At 48.0% G+C, this 24,098-nt stretch overlaps 1 protein-coding gene across 1 annotated transcript in view; it reads left to right on the forward strand.

The window, feature by feature from the left end:
- LOC137429455 (SCO-spondin) overlaps positions 1 to 24,098 on the forward strand; it is a 444,698-nt gene that overhangs the window by 371,263 nt on the left and 49,337 nt on the right. Inside the window, exons 99-103 of the mRNA XM_078781076.1 lie at positions 458 to 596; positions 5,323 to 5,522; positions 10,183 to 10,356; positions 11,781 to 11,917; positions 12,938 to 13,080. Of these exons, the coding sequence (XP_078637202.1) occupies positions 458 to 596; positions 5,323 to 5,522; positions 10,183 to 10,356; positions 11,781 to 11,917; positions 12,938 to 13,080 (793 nt within the window). The remainder of the gene's footprint in view (positions 1 to 457; positions 597 to 5,322; positions 5,523 to 10,182; positions 10,357 to 11,780; positions 11,918 to 12,937; positions 13,081 to 24,098) is intronic.

Below are 24,098 nucleotides of genomic sequence, written 5' to 3' on the forward strand. Positions count from 1 at the left end.
TCTTTTCTCTGGCAGATGAAAACTTGCACTTTTGATATCGACCTTGTTAACACCCGAGCCACTTTGTCACCATTTGACTTGATTTTGATGAGGCAATCAGAAGGTCAAGCAAACCAAAATGTCAATTTTATTACCGCTTGCTCCAAATGCTGTATAAATTTTTTTTTTGCCAGATTGAGATAGTATGATGTGTTCCAATGCATTAGCTGGTGTGGCAACAATGAGTCAGAGATGAGTTCAGGGTATCTATATGTGGAGCCATCACTTCAACTTGTGGCATCAAAAACTAATCAAGGCCGGTTGTGGCATCGGCTGAACCAAGGAAATTGCTTTAGCAGCTCCATCAGCCAAAAATTCTCAAAAAAGTGGCAGCATTCACACCCTGATCTGTATGCGTTAGATATGCAATAACATTTCATTTAGCTTGATGCTCTCCACCCATCATTGAACCCTTCAGGGTGCCGGTGTCCTGAAGGATGGCTTCTGCAAGATTATGGTTGTGTACCAGTGGGTGCTTGTCGATGTGGGCTTCCATCCTCTGGGCTCAGTTCAGAGTATGAGCCTGGACATGTCCTCGATGTTGACTGCAACCAGTGGTCAGTAATCCAAAGTCCCACTATGCTTTGCACACACCTCCACATTCAATCGTATATACACTACCGGTCAAAAGTTTTAGAACACCTCAATTTTTCCAGTTTTTATTGAAATTTACGCAGTTTAATGTCTCAATGTGCTCTGAAATTAAGCAGAGAACAAATAAACAATTGGAGATTTAAAAAAAGGAATCAAAGAATCATTTTGTTTAACAAAATTTAATTTAAATTTTTGACTCATCAAAGTAGCCACCTTTTGCAGATATAACCGCCGAACACACTCGTGGCATTCTTTCTACAATGGAAATTAAATATTGTTCGGGAAGTTCTTCCCAACACTGTTGCAGAAGTTCCGACAAATGTGTTGCACTTGTAGGTTGCTTTGCTTTCACCCTTCTGTCCAGTTCATCCCAAACCAGCTCGATGGGGTTTAAGTCTGGAGACTGCTGGCCATTCCATGATTTGAAGCCTACCGTATTGTTCTTTTCCTCGAAGGTAGTTTTGACATAGCCTGGAGGTGTCTTTAGGGTCATTATCTTGCTGGAGGATGAACCCCTGACCAACTTGACGTATACCAGAGGGTATTGCATGGCGCTGCAAAATGCTGTTGTAGCCCTTTTGGTTCAGGGTGCCAGTCACTCTGTGCAAGTCGCCGACTCTGGATCCAGCAAAAGAGCCCCAGACCATCACGCCCCGGAGCCCCAGACCATCACATCACACACACACACACATACATATATATATATATATATATATATATATATGTATATATATATATATATATATATATATATATATATATATATATATATACATATATACAGTGGAACCTTGACTTACGAGTGCCCCAACTTACGAGTTTTTCGAGATACGAGCCGTCGCTCCGGAAGTTTATTGCTTTGAGATGCGAGCCGAGATCCGAGTTACGAGCTTTCGCCACCCGGTCACGTGGTTATCTTGCCGTTCAAGTACGTATCTCTGTCGTATAGCGCTACATTTTTTTTTTCGCATTTTGGTTATTTCGAGTTCACGCCGCCAGGTGGGTTGTTCTGGTCACGTGGTTATCTTGCTGTGCACGTATAGTACGTATCTCTGTCGTATAGCGCTGCATTTTAGTTTTCGCATTTTGGTTATTTCGGAAAATTTCATGTTCATGTCGAACATTTCATGTTCATGTTCATGTTTTCATGTTCATGCCATGCCAGGCCACAACTTGTTCAGAGTGCCGGCGATAGCTCGCCTTCTCTTTGTGGAAAACACGGTGAGATCCTTAACATCCAACAACTAATGGGACGCAAACGGGGCGCCCAGTTTAGCGGTACACACATTGATGAATCACCCTGCCTGTGATTCACCCATGACAGGTTATAGCTGGGTCGGGATTCAAACCCAGGCTGGACAGTTTAGACTTTAGAGTCAAGTGTGCGTACCTCCAGTCCAGGCCATCCTGCCAACTTGTATGCTGCATACAGGTGAAATATAAAGCGCGAGATATTTTTATATATACTGTATATTTAAAAAAAAATTGGTGTGGTTTTTGGCGGGCTGGAACGGATTAATAGCATTTCAATGCATTTCAATGGGGAAATTTGATTTGAGATACGAGCAATTTGAGTTACGAGCTCGGTCACGGAACGAATTAAACTCGTAAGTCAAGGTTCCACTGTATATTGTTACAGACGCGGTTTTAGATGTTAGTTTACCGAGCGGTTTGGTATTACCGCGTCCGCACAGTTACTCCCCGATTAGAACCCTATCCCGCCTGATTCCACTCGACGTTGACCAAGTCGCGCTATGCTAAATCAATGAAGGAAAGGACACAACGGCTGGGATAAATGCAACGACACAAGGGGTACAGTTCTCAAGACCTCCGGAGGAGGATATAATATTGGTGATGCAGAAACGGGTAGATTACACGGTAAGAGGTAAAGCACAGAAAAGATGGGCACTTAGACACAGTCTTATCTTATCCCCGACAGACCACAGACAAACGGGACAAGACTGACTTACACAGGGATTGATGGCAAGGAAGGGCAGGCAGTCGATAGCACAAGGTGCACCTTGGCTCAGGGGCAGACTCAACACGGTCCGGTCCAGAGATGCGGGGAGGTATTGTCGCGCTCGGAGGTGGCGTCCTTTCTTCTCCAAGCTGAGGCGCATCTGACGTCACCTCCCTCTTCCTGCGCATGTTCAGCGGGGAGTGACACGCCCTCGGCTCCTTGGCTCTGCCCCAGATGGAATCGGTCCGCCGCTTCCATTGGGTGCGGGGGGTTACCGGGCGCCGCCCTTGACGAGGAGCTGACAGCGAGCCCCTGCGTGGTAACCCCGTCGGAGCACATGTTCAATGGCGGCTAACCAAGCCGGAGTGAGGACGCACACTCCCCGCGCTGCCGCCGCTGTTGTTGTTGTTGTTGTTGTTGTACCATGAGGAAGAGCTGCGGGGAGGTATTGGGAGGTCCTAAACTTTCTAACGGTGCCATACAATCACATTCTGGTGCAACGAAGAGTCAGAATTAATGGAAACGAGTCCTTAACTGACATAGACTAAGAATAACTAGCAAGATGTCCTATAGTTGTCTACGTGAGAGGCGGTGGACCTGGATGCGACATTTAATGGGGGAAAAAGGGGAAGGTCGGGGCTACAGAGTGTTGTTTACAGACAATGGGACTAGGGAATGGGGGATTGGGGATAGTTGGGAAGTATTGGGGAAATAGGGGAATATTTACAAGCGGATATGGATGGATCCAAATCCCATATCCGCAACAATATATATGTATAAATATATATATATATATATATATATATATATATATATATATATATATATATATATATATATATATATATATATATATATATATATATACACAGTATATATATATACATACACAATACTGGTCAAAAGTTTTAGAACACCTCAATTTTTCCAGTTTTTATTGAATTTTAAACAATTCAAGTCCAGTGATTAACCTGAAATGACATAGCCTGGTTCAGGGACAAATGTTCAGGGACAAATGACATAGCCTGGTTATATATTTGCTAAATATATATATATACAGCCATGGCCAAAAATCGTGGCACCCTTGCACTTTTTTCAAATAACTCAAATAAATTTTCTCTAAAAATAAGTTGAAATTGACAAAAGTATTTGGTCTCCACAATTATTTATTTCACTGTTAATATTACAGAACCTTAGTTTTTGATTCAGACCTTAATATTTCCTTTTAAATCAGAAAATAAAAATATATGGTATTGATAAAATGATTGGCACCACAGCCTTTGGACAAAATAACTGCAGTCAAGCTAAAAATGTTAATTAAAAAGCTTCATTTAATAATTTCATGTAGTTTTAAGATATAATACCATTGACTCGTCTCATAAAATGTACATTGAAGTACATTTACGATTGTACATAAAATGTACATAAAATGTACACGATTTATAGCTCACCTGGAATGAAGTTCAAGGGAGCTGATGCGATGGCGCGTTGTCGGTCCGTCAGTCCGTAAACACTTGAAACTTCTTCTCCGAAACCACTGATGGAATTGCGACCGAATTTGGCACAAATTATATTTGTTGTGTTGTGACTAAAGTTTGTTCACGTCATTAAAAAAAATCTACGTCTAATGGGGTCTACGGGGGGTGGGGGGAGGCTTGCCCCCCAAAATAGGTATTTGCTTTCTTCTCAGAAACTACACACCCAATTCTGATGAAACTTCACCACAACCTTCATCATCCGTGATGTACCAATGCTTGTTCAAGGCATTGGAAATATTGGGGTCTGAGGAGGTACACGGGTTGGGAGGGTGGGGGGTTTCCCCCCCAAAATAGGTGCTTTTATGTTTGTTTGTTTAAAGTCTTGTGATTATGTTAATATGATTCTACATGCTGCCCTGTGTTCTTTCAAGCATTGAAATTGGTTTAAAATACCCTTAGTCAGTGCAGTGCAGTTAAATCTACCAGGTGAGTGCCAGGGGTATTGCCCCAATGTTTTTTTCATAAATCGTCCACGACCTTTTAAATATTGTGCTATATATCGTTTCTAGTGCTATCACTCAATGGTGAGGAATCACTTGAAGATTTTTAAAAATTCTCGTATCCTGATCTGTATTTGGTTCTTCACCAAAATTGAATTGATTCTTCCTTGTCACACCCAACCTCTCCACTACATTTTGTCCGAATCTGGCCACTACTTTTTGAGATATTCTGTTCACAGACAGACAAGAGTGAAAACATAACCCCCAACAACATAACCTTTGGTGTCAGAGATGCCAAATGAAAACGGAAGAAGGATTTATAGGGAGTTATTATGCGTGCGCACGCACGCACACACACACAAACATCAGCACATTTACACAAACTCCTACTTACCTGTTCATCCATGTCTTCTCTATCTATTGTTACCACCTTTACATATTTATCTAATTACTTTTTAAACTGATCACCTTTCCTTACACGCACTATTTCGCGATAAATTATTCTACAAACCAACTATTCTAAATTATCCCATTCTCCTGTCAGTTATACTTTGCTCTTTATTCATTTTCAGCACATGCCATCTTGTCTTATCAAAAACACAATACCAGAAACTATTTACACTCATCCACTCAGTAAACGTATTCTCAAGGGGGGATGCAGATAAGGGACTCAGGCTCATTTTGTTACAATTATTTTGAGTGCAGTTATTTCATAACTCATTAGGAGACTTTGGCACCATTTTATTTCCAGCACCTGCACAAATGGCACTTTTGTGTGCACCGAGCGGCTTTGTCCCACCTTTGGTCCATGGAACCCTTGGAATGCCTGCTCTTTTCCTTGCGGCGGGGGACACCGTGAGCGCCAACGAGAGTGCCACAGTAATGGCTCACCCTGGCCCTGCCACGGGGAACGTGTCCAACATAATGACTGCAACACCCAGCCCTGTGCAGGTATACTATGAGCCAGTTTTTGTGAAATTTAATTCTGCTTGTTCTCAAATTGCACAGTAATATCTCAGCAATACCTTACTTTTTATCAAAGTAAACTAATATTTTCCTGTAGTTTTTAAACAGTTTCATAAATTTGAATTAAAATAGAACCCCTTCATATACCCTCATCTCTCCCTGTCAAAGCTGAAATGCCCCAAGGCAGTGTTCTGGGCCCAGTCCTATTCCTGATATTAATCAATGATCTATGTGACTCTGGAAATCCCCTTTATATATTTGCTATTAAATATTTGATTACACGATTTGCCATGACAGCCATCGTACTCCAGATAGGCAGGATGCAGCCTCTTGTCTCGATTCAGACCTTGACAAAATCACATGCTGGTAAAACACTTTGTATATCTTTCAATCTTGACAAATCTTTCTCTCTCTCTCTCTCTCTCTCTCTCTGTCTCTCTCTGTCTCTCTCTCTCTCTCTCTCAACCTCTCTCTCAACCTCTCTCTCTCTCAACCTCTCTCTCTCTCTCAACCTCTCTCTCTCTCTCAACCTCTCTCTCTCTCAACCTCTCTCTCTCTCAACCTCTCTCTCTCTCAACCTCTCTCTCTCTCAACCTCTCTCTCTCTCAACCTCTCTCTCTCTCAACCTCTCTCTCTCTCAACCTCTCTCTCTCTCAACCTCTCTCTCTCTCTCTCTCAACCTCTCTCTCTCAACCTCTCTCTCTCTCTCTCTCTCTCTCTCTCTCTCTCAACCTCTCTCTCTCTCTCTCTCAACCTCTCTCTCTCTCTCAACCTCTCTCTCTCTCTCAACCTCTCTCTCTCTCAACCTCTCTCTCTCTCAACCTCTCTCTCTCTCTCAACCTCTCTCTCTCTCTCAACCTCTCTCCCTCTCTCAACCTCTCTCTCAACCTCTCTCTCTCTCAACCTCTCTCTCTCTCAACCACTCTCTCTCTCTCAACCTCTCTCTCTCTCTCAACCTCCCTCTCTCTCTCAACCTCTCTCTCTCTCTCAACCTCTCTCTCTCTCTCAACCTCTCTCTCTCTCAACCTCTCTCTCTCTCTCAACCTCTCTCTCTCTCAACCTCTCTCTCTCTCAACCTCTCTCTCTCTCAACCTCTCTCTCTCTCAACCTCTCTCTCTCAACCTCTCTCTCTCTCAACCTCTCTCTCTCTCAACCTCTCTCTCTCTCTCAACCTCTCTCTCTCTCAACCTCTCTCTCTCTCTCAACCTCTCTCTCTCTCTCAACCTCTCTCTCTCTCAACCTCTCTCTCTCTCAACCTCTCTCTCTCTCAACCTCGCTCTCTCTCAACCTCTCTCTCTCTCTCTCAACCTCTCTCTCTCTCTCAACCTCTCTCTCTCTCAACCTCTCTCTCTCTCAACCTCTCTCTCTCTCAACCTCCTTCCCACCCCCACACCATACTTTCTTAACAATCCTCTTGAGGAAGTTCAGTCATTATAATTCCAGGGTATCACTATCAGTCATTATATTTCTTGGAACAACCACATTTTAAAATTTGCCTCGAAAGCCAGCCTCCGAATGGGCATTCTCCATTTTTCAAAGTCCTTCCTTGGCACACCTGAACTCCTAGCCACCTACAAGGCTATCATCCACAGCTTGATGGAGTATTGCTCACCCCTCTGGGCTGGCTCCCCAGCCTCACATCTTGCTCAGCTTCATGCTGTGGAAACCAAGGTCTTCAAGATTATTGGAATCTCCCTCAATAAAGCTGAGTCTCTGCGTTTATCAGTTCGCTATAGCAGACAGGTTGGTGGTATCTGCCTTCCACCACCTCCTTTCTGGTCTTGCACCTTCTGCTCTTTCCATGCCTTGTTGTCGCCCCTCCATCCCTCCAGGTTCCTGCATGGCACACACGGTCCACCATCAACCCTTTCTAAACCCACCATCAACACTGTTCACTACCATCAACCCTGCTCACCTCCACTCATTTGTCCCAACTTTTTTCCCGCCTGTGGAAGCAACTTCCACATTCTCTTCAATCTCATTCTTCCCTTCGGGTCTTCAAGACAGCTCTTCACCACCATCTCATATCGTCCCCTATCCAAAACCATGATATTTTCCACCCTTGTTAATCCCACCCACCCAAATCCCTCCTCCTTCCAAATTTCCAGTTTTTCCTTCTGTATCCATCTTGTCCACCTCATGCATCGTCTCCTGCAACCCACTCCTCCCCACACACATTGTTTGTTCAAGTCTACTTCTATCTTGGCCTGCAACTCTGCTGTTGGTGTTTCTCCCCTCTCTCTGCTGTTCCTTTTGTCCTGTTGTGTTCTGATCCATTCAGTGTACGAATACAAGCTCTACCACGAGCCTCGACTATGTACACAAAAAAAATAACCCCGCCAAGAAACTGCCAGAGCAGCACTAACGCTCTGTAAAAAGTGTGGCACAGATTTGTTGTCCCCCGTCGCACCGCGGAGCGAAAGGGGGACTATGGTTTTCCCCTCCGTCCGTGTGCGGGCGTGCGTGCGTGCATGCATAAGCGAAGGACCGAATTCTAATTTGGTGTGTGGGTGCAACCCACGTCAAAATCCAAGATGGCCGCCGCCATGTATATCTGACGCCATGCATGTCTGAACCTTGTGAGCGGAATATCTTGAAAAATAAGCGAACTACTACCTTCTAATCTGGTGTGTGGGTGTATCTAGGCATAAGGAAGAACGCTATTGAAAATTGGGTCGGCACGTCAAAATCCAAGATGGCCGCCGCCATGTATACCTGAACCTTGTGAGCGGAATATCTTCAAAAATAAGCGAAGTACAAACTTCTAATCTGGTATGTGGGTGTATCTACGCATAAGGGAGAACGCTATTGAAAATTGGGTCGCCACGTCAAAATCCAAGATGTCCGCCTTGCATCTTCCACGTTGTCAACTCACATCACTTCACCGACGGGCGACCTTGGCTTAACGCTTGTTTTAATTATTATTGTTCTTTGAAATAAATCCCATCGCTGGCAAACCAATGAAAGGCCATGGTACTGATATTGTTTATCATCATCATCATCATCATCATTATCATAAATATACAGTACTTTTTACATTGTGTTGGTGTTGCCTAAGCCGTCACTTGGCAGAGGTTATGCTGGATGGTTTGCCATTGCCTTCACAGCACAAGGTCAGGGTAGGTACTTTGTAATGGGACAGAACAAACATTGATGCCTCACCCTGCCTGGAAGACACCGGAACGATAGTTTATAGTTGGGTCGAAATTCGTACTCAAGCTACACAGCTCAGAGGTGAGTGTCCCTCCCTATTCCTTAAGGCCATCATGCCAGCCTGATATTATCAATACTTCAATGCAAAAACAATTTGAATATTGCTTATGATATTTTCGAGTTAAAGTATGTCGAGCCACTGGGTATATCACGTCATCGACAATGGGATTTTTCTGCTGGGTGCTTATAGAAATTAATTTCTACTAGGGCATTGCCCGTACTATATCTATATCTAAAATTATATCCCCCCCCCCTCTATTTACATGAAATGGTTTGGTCCAAAGCGAACGGCTTCCGGAGTTTGGTAAAGCAATCGCCATCGCGTGCACAAACGCGCAGGAAAGCGAATGAATCGCAAATTCGTTTTTATTAGTTTTAAAACTTTATTAAAACATAGTTTAACGGCAACATAGTTTTCCAACGTGAAATAAATGAATACGCTGTCAAATGTGCCATCCGAGGCAGAGTGTGTCCGCCACGTTCGGCACACGCGATCGTTCGCTGCTCTCTGATTGGTTGAATCGTTTTTTGGACATAGCTCGGTAAGTAATTGTCCGATTAATATGAAACCTTGAAAAGGCACATCCTCGGGTCCCCAGCAATATACCTGGCAAGTTAAAAGTATATCGGACCCGTGGTTGTCGAGAAACAGCGGTCACAGACAAACGTACAAACGTACAGACAGAGATTACTGGAATTATAGATAGACTAGGGCATGCCCGTACTATATATATGCCCGTACTATATATCTATCTAAAATTATATCCCCCCCCTCTATTTACATGAAATGGTTTGGTCCATTCGCAACGCCAAAGCGAACGGCGAACGGCTTGTGAGTACAGTGACAATCCCCCCCCTCTATTTACATGAATGGTTTGGTCCATTCGCAACGACCACAGAACCCCCCCCCTCTATTTACATGCAATGGTTTGGTCCAAAGCGAACGGCTTCCGGAGTTTGGTAAAGAAATCGCCATCGCGTGCACAAACGCGCAGGAAAGCGAATGAATCGCAAATTCGTTTTTATTAGTTGTAAAACATAGTTTAACGCCAACATAGTTTGCAAACGTGAAATAAATGAATACGCTCTCAAATGTGCCATCCGAGGCAGAGTGTGCCCGCCACGTTCGGCACACGCGATCGTTCGCTGCTCTCTGATTGGTTGAATCGTTTTTTGGACATAGCTCGGTAAGTAATTGTCCGATTAATATGAAACCTTGAAAAGGCACATCCTCGGGTCCCCAGCAATATACCTGGCAAGTTAAAAGTATATCGGACCCGTGGTTGTCGAGAAACAGCGGTCACAGACAAACGTACAAACGTACAGACAGAGATTACTGGAATTATAGATAGATGATGAGCTAAGTGTTTGTTATTTGTGCCTTTGATTACAGATCAATTGATTGCTAATGCCTTTGTTTGTGCCATTCCAGACGAATGTGTTCTCGGTGAATGGGGGATGTGGAGTTCATGCAGTTCTTCTTGTGGTGGTGGCATTACCTTTCGGAACCGCTCTTTTGAAGTGGCAGATTCGACGGGTTCATCTATAGTGTGTGACGAACTTCTGATCGAACGACGCTCCTGTAACAACCATAACTGTAGCTCAGGTTTGTACTGCTTTCACGTCTCAAAGAGGTACAGTAAGCTTTTGTATGATGATGTCTCAGTCCCATCATTATTTGGATGGTGGGTTCCATAGATAGATTGTGCTAAGAATAGTGTAGACCGTGTGCTCGAGTAGGGTAGAATTTACTCTGGTATTCAGGTTCTGGTGGGGGTAAGTCATATGTAATATGTGCACTGATGGGGACAGTGATTGTAAACAATAGGGCAGAATATCGTAGGGCCGTGTTGTGTAATCCTCCCATACAGCCGAGGCCAGGTGGAGGACTTGTGGCACAAGACATTTAAATGTACATCAGGCCCATTTGGCCAGAAGACTACAGGCCATGGCGGTTGAAATCAGCTGCGACGCTGTGGCTGAGGGTGGATAAAGAGGGACCGCCTCGCAATGCAGGACAGCTCAAAAGATGGCCGGTTGTGACCACAGCCAGTAGGTGGCCAATTGCAGGACCAGCCACATGCTAGTAAGGCATCCCAGAGGAGTTAAAATCCATGTCCACTTAGGATTTTCATATCAAATTACAGAAATTTGAATAGGATTTTCATATCAGCTTACTGAATTCAACCACCAATTATATTTGAGGTCAACATAGGCCAAAAAGTCAACATACCGGTAGGCCAAATTTCTAAAATTGTCAATTTTCATCCGATTAACTTAAAATTTGAAGACGATTTGCATATCAGGTCACTGAATTCAACCACCAATTATTTGTGAGGTCAAAAGGATGCTCTACCGAGTGCCATTCTGCTTTGTTCTCTTTTGCCCTGTGTCGCTCTATGAGTGATTTTTCATTTATTTATCATCCTGTCCAATGTCCATCCTTATCCCCACATACCTTTTAATAAGCCCTTTGTAAAGAAACGTTTTCCTGCCTTCACGCACGAGCAACCACAAAATTTGGTTTATTTATTGGGCTATCCTCGGGGGATCGTAAGTGGTAATACACGTAGTATAGTGTAAATTCCGATATAGATTTGGTCATTCTCGGAGATATTTAGACCTCCAGCACAGAGGAGCATCTGAATTGGATGGGCCTCTGACTTGACCCTATCTATTTATTATGTACGTAATAAATGGAAGCTTTTGACTCCTCCCCATCACTTTTGTCATGCGCATGCTGCCTCTCACCACACACGTTATTTCTATCCATTCCACACCACCTTTTACTTCTCTCTCCTTCCCTCCACTACTCATTTTTCTAAGTAGGTAACTCCTTAAAGATGCATGAAGTCAAATGAGCATTGAACACAGGACCACTTGAGATTGGTGCTAAATGTTACGGATAAAAAGGCAACACAGGCAAAAACTCACTTTCAATGATAGCTATATCTGTCATACTCACCGCATGAACTATGTGCTTATATGTTTGAAGTTGTAATAATTTTCTGATATCATCTTTATTCCTAGTGACAGATCAATGTCCAGAGGGCAAGGTGTATTCTATCTGTGCAAACACCTGCCCGGCGTTGTGTGCCGATCTCTCGGCAAACACTGCCTGCCTCTTCGAGGGCTGCCTGCCTGGATGTCGTTGCCCAGCAGATCAGGTGACAGAAGTATTTCCATGATTGATAGAAGTATGGATAATTAGTGCCAAAAAAAGAAGCATTCGGGTTTCTTTTTCTTGGAGCCATTCTTGTGTCCTCTCTGTATAGAGATCTCGATCTCGAATAGATCCCATGAAAAGTGTTTGCCTGAATGTGTGCATTAAAGCGTGACCCTATAGTTGAAATGTGTCAGAATAAAAAATAACAGACAGACATAGAACAATTAAGCCTGGTGTTGGCTTTGCGGTTAGGGTGCCGGCTTGGGATCCGAGGATCCTGGGTTCGAATCCCGGTCGATTGCTGAATTAACACCAGGCGGGTTGACTCAGCCTGTCATCCTTCTGAGGTCAGCAAATTGAGTACCAGTTCACTGGTAATTCCCTGTTTGTCGCAAGAGGCGACTAACAGGGTTGGCGGCAGGAAGGGCATCCGACCATAAAACATTGCTTCAAAAAGGGGACCAAGGTGCCCGAAAAAGGCCATCCCCTGCTCTGCGGGGGGAAATGGCCTCTAAAGGTGGTTCAGACATAGAACAATTGATATAATGAAGGTGCAGCCTGGTTATATAGAGGTTTTTTTTGCTCGATTAATTTCCCATGCCTTGCCCTCAGGCTGTGAGGTGCAAAGAAAATGGGAAATCCTGGATAATGATTCATGGAATATGTGAAACGCACCAGCCAAGTTCTACAAGCATTTTATAAATGCAGTGAGGCTCACCACAGCTGAACTCCGGGTTTTAATCACACTGCCCGCAGATTTAGGTTCTGCACGTGGGGAGAGAGAGTGGTGATGGATTTGCATTCACCTAAATGAGCAGTGAGGCATTCCCAACAAATGCCATTTGTAAAATCTTCACCTTCCTTCTTTGCTTGTGGAGCTATACCAAAGAAGCAGGAAGGAAGAAATTCCTTTTGTGTTGTGGGAGCATCACCATTGTTTGAAGTGTGTGTGCTTGAAAGCCAATTGATGTTACCACCTTGTTCTCTCACCCTGACTGTTCACCCTTGCATTCCGAGGCAGGTGCTGCAGGATGGAAAGTGCATCTCTCGAGATCTTTGCCGTTGTGTCATGACCCCAAACGTTCCTCGATGGGCGTTTATAGCTGCTCACGGAGTATCAGAACACACCCCAGGCACTGTGTTCACTCACCAATGCAATAACTGGTAATCACTCTTTTTTACCTCCGCCACCAAAGATCGGCGGAGGTTAGGTATTCACCCCCTGTCTTTTTCATTGTCGGTCTATCTGTTTGTTTGTCTGTGAACAGGATATCTCAAAAGGTTGTTGACGGATTTGGACGAAACTTGGTGGACAGATTGAGTGTGTGACAAGGAAGAAATTATTAGATTTTCGGGAAGATCCGGATCCGGAAACAAGAATTTTTAAAGTGATTCTTCACCATTGAGAGATTGGGCCAAACACGATATACAGCATGATATCTCAAAACGTTGTGGACGGATCTGGACGAAGATTGGTGGACAGGTTGTGTTTGTGACAAGGACTAATCAATTTCATTTCTGTGAAGATCCAGATCTGAGAGTTTATTAATTTATTAAATGATTCTTCATCATTGAGAGATAAGGTCATTATCTATATATATATATATATTCCTGGTCGCCACCCAGTCTTTCCTGGGAGTCACTGGTAGCACCAGCACAAACATAAGTTCAAAACACACCTGGTCACAAGTGTGCTGCACTGACCGGGTCCTCAGTCGAGGTCCTCAGCATCATCCCGTTTCAGCCCTTCAACCTCGATACGGTCAGCTAAGGTGGGCCAGCAGGGGCACATACACATCCACATGCAGCAACTACACCTGGATGCGTACATACCCCAGGGGCGGATCCAGGGGGGGGGGTGCGCACCCCCCCTTCGATCCAGGAGGAGGGTGCAGGGGGTGCGCACTCACCCCCCCCCCCCCCCCCCCCCCTCTGCAACACAACGGCATGGATGTGCTGGAGGAATACTCTATGATTGACGACAAGAAGGACGCGATCACTCAACTACGGTCAAATGCTGAAACTGAATTCTCTCTGTGGTTCGATCACGCTAAGGCCATGATAGAATCTGGAGGAGGTGACGTCACAATGCCGAGAGTTGTAAAACGACAAATCCATCGTCCAAACACCGCCGCCAATACTCCCTTGCTCTTCCACCTCAGAAACATGTGCATTCGATTTCTCAACCACCTCAGCCAGGAAATGGACACCCGATTCTGTGCTGAAAATCGGGAAGGTAGTGATCTGTTTCTGCTGATGCCATCTGCAATAATCGCCGATACCTGCGACATTCCAGCCCTACATCAGAAGCTATTGCGTTGGAAAAACGACATGGAACATCGAGCAGGACTGATAAATGAGCTTAGAGACTGGCAGGTGTTTTGGAGAAGGAAGCCCAACAACACGCTTCCAAGCACATTCATGGATTGTTTCTGCGCAGTGGATGGAGACGAATTTCCATCCATCAAAGTCCTACTCCATATTGGATGCACCCTCCCTGTAGGCTCCCGTGAGGCCGAACACTCATTTTGTTGCCTGTGTCGTCTGAAGACCTTCCCAAGAAATTCCATGGGACAAAGTCGGATAGCATCTCTGGCCCTCATGAACATACACCATGACTTCACCATATCCCCACATGATGTGTGTGACATTTTCATTCAGAAACACAAGCGCCGTCTGTTCCAAAATAGCAACATTTACGATTCATAAAATAATTCACATTCCGCTGTCCTATCTGATCTCATTTGTGGGGAGAACCCCCTGCCTTGAGCTTCACAACCTCGGCGCATGGCGGTGCCGGGCTTTGTGGGGAGAACCCCCTGCCTTGAGCTTCACAACCTCGGCGCATGGCGGTGCCGGGCTTTGTGGGGAGAACCCCCTGCCTTGAGCTTCACAACCTCGGCGCATGGCGGTGCCGGGCTTTGTGGGGAGAACCCCCTGCCTTGAGCTTCAGAACCTTGGCGCATGGCGGTGCCGGGCTTTGTGGGGAGAACCCCCTGCCTTGAGCTTCAGAACCTTGGCGCATGGCGGTGCCGGGCTTTGTGGGGAGAACCCCCTGCCTTGAGCTTCAGAACCTTGGCGCATGGCGGTGCCGGGCTTTGCCCACCACACAGTCTGTCATCGCCATCATTTCACACCATGGTAGTGCACAGGTCTTTTATAACGACCAGTGAGCCCGTTGGTCCAAATGGACCAAATTTTCATCGGCTTTCATGGCCTTGCAGCATACTTGCCTGCAGTCGTGCTTGAGTTGGAATAAATGCTTTGTTAAATATTATCATTGTTTTTGTTATTTATTTACTAATGAGAATGGCATGCCAAGGAAGGACCTATTAAGCTGCTCTATACACCTTAACATGGCATACGTTTAGAAACATGGGAATTCTTCTGGACTATTTGTAGTTAATGAGACTAATTCACTCAGGAGTTCATAACAATCATTTCGCAAGAACAACACAAATCAGAAATTCCATATCAGAAAGCTCCAGTAGAACTACACAAAAAACATGCCGCACGCATGACACACACACACACACACATACACACACACACTTCATCAATTTATAACAGAACAAACAGTTGGGCAAGTCGTTTAACCAGTTCCTCTATCTGACCATTATTCATCGCGAATCTGTTGAACTGTTGGACCAGGAAAGAACACAAGGAACTGCAGAAACTTCCAAGAATGCACGAAATGGCGTTTCTGACGATCAATTTTTTAAAAATTCCTGGGGGAGGACCCCCAGTACCCCCTTCATCCGACCCCAGCGCTACAATTTAATGCACCTCCCCCCCCCCCACGTTTTTAAATTCCTGGATCCGCCCCTGTGCCCCCACCCCCAGCCAGTGCGAACGCAGACTACAACAGCAACACCTCTTTTATGGCCGAGGCCTTTTTTATTATAAAAAAAAGGTAAAAAAACACGCTCAAAAATCAATCCATCAATAAACCCATCACCATCACCACCACACAAGAACCCAGGAAAATCAAAAACCAAGAAATCAAAAGCCAAGAAACAAGATATCAAACAATAAATAGGAAATCAAAGAGAGAAAGCAAACCAAAGATCAAGAAACGAAAGAAAACAAGGTTCAAAGACCAAAATGAAAATCAAATCAAACTCAATAAACCATAAATCATAAAAACCAAAGTCCATCATCCCTAGCCCAAACCCCCAAAAACCCCTCTCCCACCCCAGGCAGCAGACACCTAACTCTAACTAACCAAAGGGGAGGGAGAAAGGAAAGAAGACCCTATCCCCCCTCCCACCCCCCCGAAAACAACCAAAGAAGGGACACCTTAAAACAATAAGGGTCAAGGGGCCTTTTTTCCTTTGCATACCGAAATCAACAACCGGCTGCTAACCGCAGCCGGGAACATGCAGCCACGAACACGTTGAGGGCTCGACCCACCGCTGGAAATAATAATGAAAGAAAATAAAAATCAAACCAAGGCAAAATCAAGATCAAACAAAAGGAAACCCAACTGCCCCCACCCTCCCCAGGCCGCGCCCGGGAGGGCCCACCCGGAAGATGCCCCACAAGGAAGGCCCCGGCTCCCTGAGCTGCCCACGAGGCGTGAGTGTCCCAATGAGAATCACCGCCCGACAGGGCCCGCAAGCACACCTGCCGGAGCACCCCCAACCTTTCCGAGCCCGGGTGGCAAGCTCGGTCAGGGACTACGGCTGCACATGACTGTCGCCCGCACATTTGGAAGTAACCTCCCGCGGGACCCCCCCCCCCCCTTCACCACTGAAAAGCCCGGCCGTATTCTCCGCTCCAGGGAGGGCTTTACGACACACCTGACGCATCGTTGCGGCCAGCACCCCGCCCTGTCGCCCGCAGGCTGTCGCCAAGCCTGTACCTTTGGAGGCAGGATTGGGCCATGCCCCATATCTGCCCAGGATCCAACCACACCCTGGTATGGAAACCTCTGGTTCTTGCTCGCCACAAGACGGTCTTGATTATACAGACCATTCTCCAGGCCTGCCGCCACTTGCGGACAGGCACTGGTTGTGGTAGGAGCCCGCTAAACGCAACGACGTCCCGGCTGACCATCACCAGCCAAGGCACATAGCATTCGAGGAGGCCAGCCGCAAGCGACCAGACCCCCTCGGCGACAGGGCAGTCCCAAAGGACATGCCTGACGGTTTCGTCCCCTGTGCATCCGGGTCGGGGACACTGGACCGACACGTTCAGGTCCCTCTGGAACTGAAACACCCGGACCGGAAGACACTCATGGGCGGCTTGCCACGCGACGTCCTTCTGGTCGTTGGCGAGACAGCGAGCCGAAACGTTCTCCCAAACCTTTCTCGCCGTACGTTCTGCGAGAGGCCTTCCGCGAAGGATACGCACCTCACGCAGCACCTCCCTTGGGCGCAAGTGATCCAGGACCCGCGACAACTACCAACCGATGGGCCGACAGGTCAACAGGCCCTGCTCCCGGGCGAACCCCTCAAACATCCGGAAATGCCCCGGACACGACCCAGAAAAAGGCCGAGACAGCGGGAGGGACCGCCCTTCCAACCGCGCGACGGACGGCCCCAGAAAGAAGAACAGAAAGTCCCGCGCCAGCCGGCGACCCGGGTCCTCAGACACGAATAACTCCATGAGAGTACACGCAAACGCAGACATAGATACAAACACCGGGCAGGGGACACCCTTCCCACCCAAGGACGGGCTCATCTTCACAACCCTCCTACTCCTGCGCTCTGCTCGGGTACCCCAGAAGAAAGTGAAAATTATTCTTTCTAGAGCCCGTCCCACCGCAGGAGGAGGTGGGGAGATTCTCGCCAAATACAACAACTTACCGATCAAAACATTCTTGATAACTAAATTTCGCCCCTCCATGGTTAGGCGACGAGACCGCCAAGAAGCGACCTCCAATTCCAATCCCCCAATGACCGTTCGCCAGTTCTCAGCGGCCACGCCGCCTGGGTCAAAGCAGACCCCGAGGATCTTTAATCGATCTCTCCGCTCCGTGTACGGGCAAGGGGGGCCGGAGCCCGTCCTGTGCCGACCAAAGTGCATGACCTCACTCTTCTGAGGATTGATTTTAGAAGAGGAGGCCAACCCAAAACGCTCGCAGAGACCCACCAGTCTGCACATGGCGACTGCATCGGTGACAAACACCGACACGTCGTCCATGTACAGACTCACCTTTAGGCGCTCCCCATGGGTTCCGGGAATCCACAACCCAGGGAAGGATGGGTCCGCTCGCAGTGCACAAGCAAACGGTTCAATACAAAGGACAAAAAGGACTGGTGACATTGGGCAGCCCTGCCTGACCCCAGAAGCAACTGGGAAGGCTCCCGAAAGGTGTCCGTTGACCAAAACGCGGGCTTCAACGTCCCTATACATCAGGTCTACCCAATGCATCAAATTTGGCCCAAAGCCAAAACGGTCCAAAACGGCCATCATGTATTCATGTGACACTCTGTCGAAAGCCTTCTCCTGGTCCAAACTGACTATGCTCAGTGGGAGGCCTCTCTCCTCCGCTAGCTGGATCGCCTCTCGAACCAGGCCCAGGCTGTCGGACACTCTGCGTCCCGGAACAGCACAAGTCTGGTCCGGGTGCACGAGGTCCACCATGACACCGTGCACCCTCTTAGACAGCACCTTTGTTAGTATCTTGTAGTCGACATTCAACAAAGTGATCGGGCGCCAGTTGGACAGATCCTCCCGATCACCCTTCTTGTGCACGAGGTTTACGACGCCCCGGCGCATCGAATCTGGAAGCCTCGCAGAGGTGGCTAGCTCCCTCACTACCTGCAGATAGTCCTCGCCAAGGACGTGCCAAAGGCGGCGATAAAACTCCACAGGCAGGCCGTCGTCACCCGGGGTTTTATTCGCGGCCAAATCCCTAACAGCGGAGGTCAATTCCTCCAGGCTCACCGGCTCCTCCAATCGCTCCCGCTGTTCGGGGCTCAGATGATTCCTCAGATGGCCGAGAACGTCGGCCATCTGGATTTGGTCAACCGGTCGTTTTTCAAAAAGCCTGGAGTAATAGTCCTCCACTGCTTCAGTAATTTGGTCCGGATCCGAAACACGGCCTCCCCCCACATTAACCTGGGCCAAGTCGCCCCTCTGCCTGGCACATCGTTGGAAGAAAAATCTGGTACACCTTTCGTTCCCCTCCAATGCCTGCACCTTGCTCCGGAAGATGACGGCCCTCGCCCTGGCTTCGAGGAGGCAAAAAAGCTTCCCCTTCACCCGGCGGATTTTCCCCGACACGTCCCTCCCTTCGCAAAGTTTCTTATGCAGGCGCTGGAGGTATGCCTGCATGCGCTTCAAACGCTCTCGTTTCCCCGCGGCCCTCATTCGCCCGGCCGTACGGAAAAACCCTATGGTCCTACGTTTCACCTCCTCCCACCAGGCTGCCGAGGTAGGGAAGAGGCACCTAACCGTTTCCCACTCCCTATACTTCCGAACGTAGGCACGCACTAAACTGTCATCCTGCAAAAGGCGACAGTTAAGCTTCCAGAGTCCAGAGCGCCGGGGACGCGCACCCCATTTAATTCAATACCCAGAGACAAACGACAGTGATCTGAAAATGCCACCGTGTGAAGTACCAGGTCCGGGTCGCCAAAATTTGGTGTCAAAAGGATGTAATCAAGCCTAGCCTGACTGGTACCAGCCGCATCGGTCCAGGTGACCTCATTCCTTTCCGCACCCGTGTCCCTCAACCTAAGATCCTGAACAAGCCCGTTAAGAGCCCGCACCGATGGCCCCAGGGGCAACCTGTCCAATCTTATATTAAAATCTCCCCCGACGATCACGGGGCCAGAGGTGGAGAGGAGGGGCCCCAACTGGCGCAGGAGCTCCACTCTTTCTTCCCCCGTCGTTGGGGCGTACACGTTGACCAGGGTCAGTGGGGTCGAGGACACCACCACCCTGAGCACGGCCAACCGTCCCGGGATAATTTCTTCTAAACTAAGGACCTCGACATTCGGGCTCTTAATAAGGAACCCTAATCCTGCCGCCCTGTTAGTGTAGCTGCCGGACCAATACGACTCTCCGTACCGCCAATTTGCACGGAGGTATCCATACTCACCGTGCGGAATATGGCATTCCTGCAACAGGCAGACATCCCATTCAAAATTGCGCAGTTCTTCAAAAATAGCGATCCTCCGGACCGTGGTACGGACTCCCCGTACATTTAAACTCGTTAGTTTAAAGCTCATAGGTGTTAGTGTATTAATCACCAACACTAGTGCAAACCATGAAAGGGGAGTCATAGGACTTATGAAGCTCCTCCCTCCTTGCCAAGACACGACGAGCTACCATTCTTCCTCCCCCTGCGGTTCTTCCCGCAGCCGGGAGCCACGAGGGTGCCCGGGAGCCAGTCCCCATCTATGCAGACATTCTCCCCGGGTAGCAGGGAGAGGTCCTCCTCCTCGGGGGTCAAATAAATTACCCCCCCTCGCCCGCCACCCGGGGAAGAAAGCCACCAGTCCTCCGCGAGCAAACCCTCCTTGAGGCCCATGGCCACAGCTGCCCCCGGAGGAGGGGTGAGGTCAACGGGTGGGGAACGACTCACGGGGGAACGGGAACGTGAGCGTTCAGGGGAAGACGGCATTTGGGCCCTCCCCCGGAGACCTGCTGCGGCCAACCCCGACTGCACCCCACCCCTACCACGAGCAGGCGATCCCCCAGGCCTGGATGGGTCGCTTGATGCACGGGGGGCTCTGCGCCCCACAGGGGTTTTCTTCTTTGACGTTCTTGTGTTCTTTCCCTGTGGGGCTTTGCCCAGAGGAGCTTTCCCTTTGTCCTGGCCCCTCCTCCGACGCTTCTTCTCGATCCATTGTCCAGGGTCACTTTGCTCATAGCCGGAGGAGGAGCCATCACTTCCAGCCTCCGGCAGCGGGGTTTCTGGCACCGAGGATGTTTCTTCTGACCCCGCCACCGGAGCCACCATTCCTCGTGCATCCTCCCCTCCCACCGCAGTGGGCCCGACACACGGCGAAGCCACATCCAGGTCCTGCTCTAACCCTCCCTCCTCCATGTTCTCCTTTCCCTCCACCTCCCTCCCTTTACTTTCTACGGGGCGGGGGGCTGACACACACACAAACACATTAGTCCCCCCCCCCCCCCCCCGACCCCAGATGCAATACCCTCCCCTGACCCTTGGGCAACACCTTCCCCTGCCCCTTGGGCAACCCCCTCCTGCACCCCTTGGGCAACCCCCTCCCCCACCCCTTGGGCAACCCCCTCCCCCACCCCTTGGGCAACCCCCTCCCCCACCCCTTGGGCAACCCCCTCCCCTTGGGCAACCCCCTCCCCCACCCCTTGGGCAATACCCTCCCCCACCCCTTGGGCAACCCCCGCCCCAGCCCCTTGGGCAACCCCCTCCCCAGCCCCTTGGGCAACCCCCTCCCCCACCCCTTGGGCAACCCCCGCCCCAGCCCCTTGGGCAACCCCCTCCCCAGCCCCTTGGGCAACCCCCTCCCCCACCCCTTGGGCAACCCCCTCCCCCACCCCTTGGGCAACCCCCTCCCCCACCCCTTGGGCAACACCCCCCCTGGTCCCTGGAGGCACACCGTCCCCTTTCCCTGTCCCTGGGGGCACACCGTCCCCTGTCCCTGGAGCAACACCCCCACTCCCGCCCGCAGCAGCACGCATCTTGCTCGCGTAACTCTGTGGGCAGGAGCGGAAAGTGTGCCCCGGCGCACCACAGAGGTTGCACCGCACCGCTTGGGTGCAGCGCTCCCTCAAATGTCCCAACTCGCCACACTGGGTGCAGATGTTCGCTGTACACCCAGTAATCAAGTGGCCAAGTTGACCGCATCGGCGGCATAATTTCGGCTGTCCCACGTAAAAGACTTGGCCTCGGTCCATCCCAACCATAATTCCATTAGGGATATGGGTGGCCGTGCCGTCCTCCCTCGTCCGCAGCTTTACCCGGATCTGCCGAGTCCCGGTCCAAATACCGATGCCGTCCCGGACGAGCCGTACTGGGCCTCGGATGTCCGCGTATCGACTTAGCCAAACCTTGACATCATAGTCACTCACGCCTTCGTTGTACAGGTGGACGGTCACGACTCTCTCCTGTGTTTCTGAGAGAGCCTCGACCGCCCAGTCTGCCAGTTTCCCAGCAGACCGAGCGGTAGCCCACCGGTGCCAGAACTCGGCAAGTCCCTGCCCCGTTTGAAAGGACACGTCGAAGCCATGGGCGAGGGAGATCAGGCAGAAAAAGTCAACAGCCTTGAACCCCAGCACACCCAACAATACATCTTTACCGAATCTATCTCTAGCCGGCACACTGCAATCCACTACAACAAACCGAAACCGGACACAATTATGGCGCCTGCTCGCCATACCGGGGTTCTGGGAGGGGCGGAGGACAACACTCGGGGTGGAGGGGGGGGGGGGGGGAGGGAGGGACGGGAGACGAAGGGGAGCACAAGACTCCCCCCTGTCTGGTGGGCAACGCCCCCCAAACAGGAGGAAGGATGGGGGAAAGCAGGGACGGAAAAGACTAACGAAAATGCAGGACAAACAAGCAATAATCAAAGCAATAAATAAATAATAAGAAATAATTGCAAACACAGCAAAATACAGGAAACGAAAACACCGGCAGAGAAACAGAACTCGTTCACTCGTGACGGCGCCTCGCATCCACTCCACAGCACCAAACGAACATGGTGGAACACTCAAACACCCACCTTTATACCCTTCACCACTCACCAACAAAACACACCAGATCATTCATACACACACATCCACACACAACACCAACCAACCACCTACCCTTACAACATACACCACTCAACATACAAAAACACACACACTCATGCAAAAATTCATTCATGCAAAAACACACACCCTCACCCACTCACTCACATAAACAAAATAAGAAATAATAATAGTAACAAATTTTTATTTTTTAAAATAACCACACACAACCAACCAACTACCCTTACAAACATGCACCACTTATGCAAACATGCAAAACCATTCATTCAAAACCACACCTACTCATGACCCACTCCTGCAACACACACACACACACACACACACACACACACACACACACACACACACACACACACACACACACACCTCCATTTCTATTCCGTAACCTCAACCTACATCGTTCGACGTGCCTCCATAAACTTCCTCCATATCCAAAATGAGCCTTTCAAGGCAACCTGGGCACCTTGTCACACAACTATATATATATATATATATATATATATATATATATATATATATATATATATATATATATATATATATATATATATATATATATGTATATATATATATATATATATATATATAATATATATATATATATATATATATATATATATATACTATATACAGGGTGAGTCAAAAGTAGTGCCCGATTTCTGTTTATATATATATATATATATATATATATATATATATATATATATATATATATATATATATATATATATATATTTCTGTCAGTTGATTGTTTGTTTGACATTTGTATTACAGTGTACAAGAAGGTGTAAGTAAATGATTGACATGTTTATCTCACCATTTATTCGGGGGAAAATTATTACGGAAGTGTACCAAGCTGTTTTACTTGCAATTTTCGAAGTGCCCTCCCTCGTGATCGATGCACAATTGCAGCCGAGCAGGCACAGAGTGGCACACATGCTTGCAGAGTTCGATATCAATTTCGTCAAACTTTGCAGTGATTTGAGCCTTCAATTCTGAATGGTACGAGGCTTTTCACGATAAACAAGGTCTTTCATGAGCCCCCAAAGAAAGAAATCTGGAGGTGTAAGGTGTAAAGTCAGGGTGAATCAAAAGTAGCGCCCGTGCCCGATTTCTGTTTTTTCTTACACCTCCAGATTTCTCCTAATGAAAAAATACAAGACACTTGTGACAAAACATGGAGAATTGAAAAACAGAATTTCTAAACCGACATCATCATTAGTAGTACAAGTTTGGGCGCGTCATAGATGGGATGAACAGCGTCACTTGATGACGACCTGTCAGATACGGCTAATGATGCTGTGGATGGATATCTAGCATTCAAGCACTGACAATTGTTGTAGGATGGTGCTCCGGAATCCGAGCGCTTGACAGGAACACAGTCAAAAAGTCAGCAGGAGAAACAGATCAATGAGATTTTTTTCACGATGACACGTATGGTCTCACTGTTACTGCCGAGTTCGCCTCCAGCTTTTGCGTCCTGTATT

The sequence above is a fragment of the Myxine glutinosa genome, chromosome 6 (genome assembly GCF_964187855.1).
Source record: "Myxine glutinosa chromosome 6, kmMyxGlut1.1, whole genome shotgun sequence".
In the NCBI taxonomy this organism is placed as follows: Eukaryota; Metazoa; Chordata; class Myxini; order Myxiniformes; family Myxinidae; genus Myxine; species Myxine glutinosa.